Raw genomic sequence first — 5,331 nt, 5'->3', positions numbered from 1 at the left:
CCTTCCTCCTCCCACTCTCCCCTTTGTGATAGGCTCGCAGCCGCCCATCATGCAGACCCATCACAACTTTCTCCTACTTTGTTGGGGGCAATAAACACTCCCCCCCCATCCCAAGTGAGAAAATAGCATCTGATGTCCTTGACCCTCGTTTTCTTGCACTGAAAAGTCTCTTCATTGTTTCTTTAATGGGGGGCGGGTGTAAGGGGAAGAGGGATCACAAGCCTATGCTCGTCTACTCAGAAGTAAGTCCCACTGCATTCAATGGGGCTTCCTCCCAAGCAAGTGTGGACAGGACTGGGCTGTGAACGGCCAAGCCATGGGGCGGGCGGGCAGGCAGGCAGGCAGGCAGGCGAAGATGAAAGCCTGAGAGCCAAACCAGGCTTGCGGGGAGGGGGTGCTGCCCAAGCTGCTGCTTCTCCAGCTGCGAGTCAGCTGACTGCACCGGGAGCTGTCAGGCTCTTCCAGCGCGGCTCCGCCCCCGCGGCTACCCCAGGCACCCGCGGCCGAGCCGCGGTTGGTCGAGACGCGGGGTCCGCTCCGCCCCCTCTCGCCTGAGTGTCAGCGAGGGAGGCCATATAAGTGGCCGAGAGGGGCAGCCCGGGCGAATCGCAGCTGTGCAATCGGCGCTGGCGGCTGCGGCTGGAAGCCGGCTCGGGGGCTGCTCCCCCTCCCTCCCTGCTTGCCTCCCCCCTCCCTCCTTCCCAGGCTGACTCTGCTGCTGCTGCTGCTGCTGCAAGCCAGGCGCTCGCAGCCCGTCCTTGCGGCGCAGCCGGCCGGGAAGTTGCAAGGCGATCGCAGCGCCCCGGAGCTGGAAGACCCGAGCGAAGCAAGCCCCGGACTTACAAAACGAGCTGCGGAAGCCCTGCGGCTCCTTTGGGCGCAGCTCCTTTGGGTGCCCCCCACACCCCCAGCCCTCCTGCGTCTTCTTGGGCTCCTGCCCGCGGATTTCTGGCAAGGGGGGCGCAGCTTGGCTGCAGGGCTCCTTTGCAGCGCGTTGCAGGGCAGGGAGGGAGAAGGCTGAGCATCGCCTGGGCTGCGGGGAGGCGAAGAGAAAGTTTCTTTGAACGGGCTGGCTGGCTGGCACCGGGAGGCTCGGACCCTGGAGTGAGGCGGTGAGCGAGCCAGCCCTCCTCCTCCCTCTGGCGGGAGAGGAGACTCTGCCTACCCACCCAGCCCCACCGCGATGGCTGGCGAGCTGAGCATCGGTCCCGAGCTGCCCACCAGCCCCCTGGCCATGGAGTACGTCAATGACTTCGACCTGATGAAGTTCGACGTGAAGAAGGAGCCCTTGAGCCGGGTGGATCGGCCCGGCAGGCACTGCACTCGCCTCCAGCCGGCTGGCTCGGTGTCCTCCACGCCCATCAGCACCCCCTGCAGCTCGGTGCCCTCCTCGCCCAGCTTCAGCCCCACCGAGCAGAAGACCCACTTGGAGGACCTCTACTGGATGGCCAACAGCTACCAGCAGATGAATCCGGAGACGCTCAACCTCACCCCGGAGGACGCGGTGGAAGCCCTCATCGGCTCCCACCAAGTGCCCCAGCAGCTCCAGAGCTTCGAGAGCTTCCGCGCCGCCGCCCACCACCACCATCACCACCACCACCAGCACCACCACCACCAGTACGGCGCGGTCCCCCACGAAGACCTCTCCGCCAATGGGCACCCGCACCACCACCACCACCCTCACCATCACCAGGCGTCTCCGACCCCTTCCACCGCCTCCAGCTCCTCCCAGCAGCTACAGAACACGCACCCACCGCACCCCTCCTCCTCCTCCTCGTCCTCCAGCAGCGTGGAGGACCGGTTCTCGGATGACCAGCTGGTCTCCATGTCCGTGCGGGAGCTCAACAGGCACCTGAGGGGCTTCACCAAGGACGAGGTCATCCGCCTCAAGCAGAAGAGGAGGACCTTGAAGAACAGAGGCTATGCCCAGTCTTGCAGGTACAAGCGGGTCCAGCAGAAGCATCACCTGGAGAACGAGAAGACCCAGCTCATCCAGCAGGTGGAACAGCTCAAGCAAGAGGTGACCCGGCTGGCCAGAGAAAGAGACGCCTACAAGCTCAAGTGCGAGAAACTGGCCAGCAATGGCTTCCGGGAGGCTGGATCCACCAGTGACAACCCGTCTTCTCCAGAGTTCTTCATGTGAGTCCTTTTTTAAAAACAAAACAGCAACAACCCACAAGCCAACCGAGGTTTTCCCCCACCCCCACTTGTCCTCCTCTCCCATCCTCTGACATCTCCATCCACCTACCCTCTTGAACAGAGAAAGTGGGAGAGAGAGAGTCAGAAGAACCATGGAGAGAGGCCTGGGTTGGGGAGGGGTTGTCTGTTACCCATGACTGTGTGATATCTGTTCCCAGCATCTCATGTCTTGCTATAGATTAGCTGTGAAGATCGGAGGGGGAAGGGACACAACTTTTCCAGCGATAGAGAGAAGAAGTAGGTGGGGAGGGGGGGTGAAAATAAAAGAAGGGACAGTTTCACAAATGTTTTCTACCAATCGATTGCTTGCTTGTAGAACTTTAACCTGGACTTTGCAAAACAAAGGGATGGGCATTGGACCAGTCGTCCAGAGAGTATCTGCTTTGGAGTGTCTCTTTTGGAGAAGAAAGCAGAGTGGGGGGTGGAGGAATGCACAATTGACCTGCAAACTCCTCTATATGGACAGCAAGAATGGCAGAACTCAGACGGGACATTTTCATGCAAGAGAGGAGAGGGGGAGGGGAAGAAGAAGATGAAGAGAGGAGAAATAACAGAGCCCTCCTCGGTTTTATTGCCTGCTTGATTATATAGGAAAAAAATTACGAAAAATCTGCATTAAAAATATTAATCCTGCATGCTGGACATGTATGGTAACCTCTATTTTGTACCATTTTCTCGTTTAAACTTTTCGCATGTCGTTGATCATCGACCCTAACTTTTTTTGTTGTTGTTACTGTTTGTTTTTTTTTTTTTTCATTGAGTAAGAAAACGTCACGAGTTATTATATATATATATATATATATCTATAAAACCCTCTTTTTACTGCTCGTGCAACTGTCTGTTCCTATTTCTCTTCCTTATATATATAAATTTGTTTTTCTTTTTAAGCTGGGCCCAATTTCCCAGGTAGTTCTCCTGTGCGGGGAGGGGGGGGAACCCTAATGAAATGAGACTCACTGCAAAAGAGGACAGCTGGTGGATTGGGCCCCTCTGTTGTTAGCTTGTAAATATCAGCCATACATTAACCCACGTAGGGAGGACACGAGAAGAACTTTTCAGCAGGCTGGTTTTTGGATGGTTTGGGTCGTTCTCTGAAGTAAATATGGGTTGACACGCAAAGGGTGACAAATGTGGGGCATTCTTTTGCGCTCCGAAAACAACTTTGTAAATTTGGTGCACTTTGAAAAGAGGCAACTTTTTTTTTTTTTCATGGAGTTTTCATTTTGGTTTTTGTTGGGGCAGAAAGTGGCAAGCCCAACCTCTTGAGACCGCCCCTACCTTAAAGATCCTTGGAAGTCAGGTCTGCCAAAATCAGTGGAACTGACACCCAGATCTCTCTGAGATTGGTTGGAACCCTGTTCTAATAAATGAGACTTGATTTCCAAGGAAGTTTATGCTTAGGGCTGTTCTTCAGAAAGAGAAAAATAAAAAAACAAATAAATCAGTAACCCAGGAAGCATATTTAAATGGGGCAGTGGGTGTACCAAGGTCAGGACTTCACAGGACAGTCCATTTCCCCCCCCCCCAATCTATATCAGTTTTCCTCTTGGGCCACCTGATCTTATCACACACTCAGGAAAACAAAGAAGAGGTTAGGATTTGTAATTATATTTTTCTCCCCCTCCCCCCAAAAGCAACAATTGGCCACTTCATTTCTTAATGCAAAAAGGTCCATGTCAGTTTCGGGGGGGGGCTGCGTCAGTTTCAGCTCAACGTGCTTGCTGCGTTCTAATTGGATTTAAGTTGATCAGTGCCAGGTTATGAATGAATTCTGAATTGCCTGGAGAATCAGCTCTTTGGAAAGAGAATGAAATAGGTGAGCTTGAAAGAAAGATAGGCTAAACTTTCCATGTGTATTGTTTTGCAATGTGTATCCTGCTTTTTCATGGATCCAGTGAGAGTCTAGCATTTATTCTCATCTGGTAATGGTAGTAATAGATTGGAGTCTTATGGGTGTTTATAAATATATATATTTCCTTTTTTTGGTTTTTCTTTTCTATCTTCCTTTCTTTTTTTTTTCCTCCTGCAGGTCAGTAAAAGGATTTAATTTTGCACTGACAAAAATACCAAAATGAAAACTTTTTTTAATTTTTTAGTTTAGAAATTGCTGGCACTGCTGGCCGGATGCATTTTTAAGTTTGTATGAGTTTATAAATTAACAGTAATGCCAAGGATCGTAAGAAGCGAAGAGCATGGTGCTTGCCCGTTTTAAATATTGTGAATATTAAGTCATGCATCAGAAACTGCCCCTTGAGCTTTTTTTTTTTAGTTTTGACGGATTCAACTGTGTTGAAGTCGCAACATTGCAACAGCAGCAGCAGAAGAGAAATAAAAAAATATTGTTTTTAATTTCATGTAAAAGTTCTGAAGGGATCAATTTCAAATCCTGCTTATGATATGAAAAAAATATTAAAAAAAAACACCTCTTGATCTTATTGTAGTTTTATTCAGACTGGTTTCTGGTTTTTTTTTGTTATTAAAATTGTTTCCTATTTTGCTTACTACGATCATTGAAATGGCATTTTCTTTGGAGGGTGTGTTTCTCTTGCCCCTTGTGTGTTGAATTTGTGGGACCAGCATTCCTCCTCCCCCCCCCCCCAAACTTATTGAGCCAGGTGGATTCTAGAAACATGTACTTCCAGACCCATCCGCAAGCTGCTTGAGTTACAGTATATATTTTTTTCCAGCAAAAATTGTGCAGTTTGAGCCTCCCCAGGTTTACTTAGGATTCAAGCCCCACTGTTTTCTATGTGGCTTGCTCCTAGGTGAGTGTGCAGACTTGGACTGCAATCTGGTACCCACTTCACTGGGAGTGAAGTTTCATTGAACTCGGTAGGTAGTACATCAGGTGCATCATGCATACAATTGCGCTGTTAGTCCAGATACCTCAATGGGGCCAAATCTTCTCTTACCAGTTAACCGGTTATGTATTAGTATCATATAGCCCTGCTTAACTTATAGTGTTGAGCGTCAGAGAGTCATGTTTTAGCAACTGATTTTAAAAGGCCACTGGACTCTGCCCTATTTTACAGCCCAATCCGATCCACACTTTCCTGGGAGTAAACCCCGTTGACTAATGGGATTTACTTCTGAGTAGACGTGTATAGTATTGGGCTGTTAAGTCATTTCAGG

The 5,331-nt window shown here is 50.3% G+C and overlaps 1 protein-coding gene across 1 annotated transcript; it reads left to right on the top strand.

Moving 5' to 3' along the window:
- Positions 1–688: 688 nt before the first annotated feature.
- Positions 689–4,706, top strand: MAFB (MAF bZIP transcription factor B). Its single transcript, XM_066623985.1, has one exon. It carries the CDS (start codon positions 1,184–1,186, stop codon positions 2,141–2,143), a length of 960 nt encoding a protein of 319 aa, XP_066480082.1. The 5' UTR covers positions 689–1,183; the 3' UTR covers positions 2,144–4,706.
- Positions 4,707–5,331: the final 625 nt, after the last annotated feature.

The sequence above is a fragment of the Tiliqua scincoides genome, chromosome 4, assembly GCF_035046505.1.
Source record: "Tiliqua scincoides isolate rTilSci1 chromosome 4, rTilSci1.hap2, whole genome shotgun sequence".
Classification (NCBI taxonomy): Eukaryota; Metazoa; Chordata; class Lepidosauria; order Squamata; family Scincidae; genus Tiliqua; species Tiliqua scincoides.
Note: the sequence above shows the minus strand (reverse complement) of the source record. Positions and strands in the feature narration are given on the sequence as shown.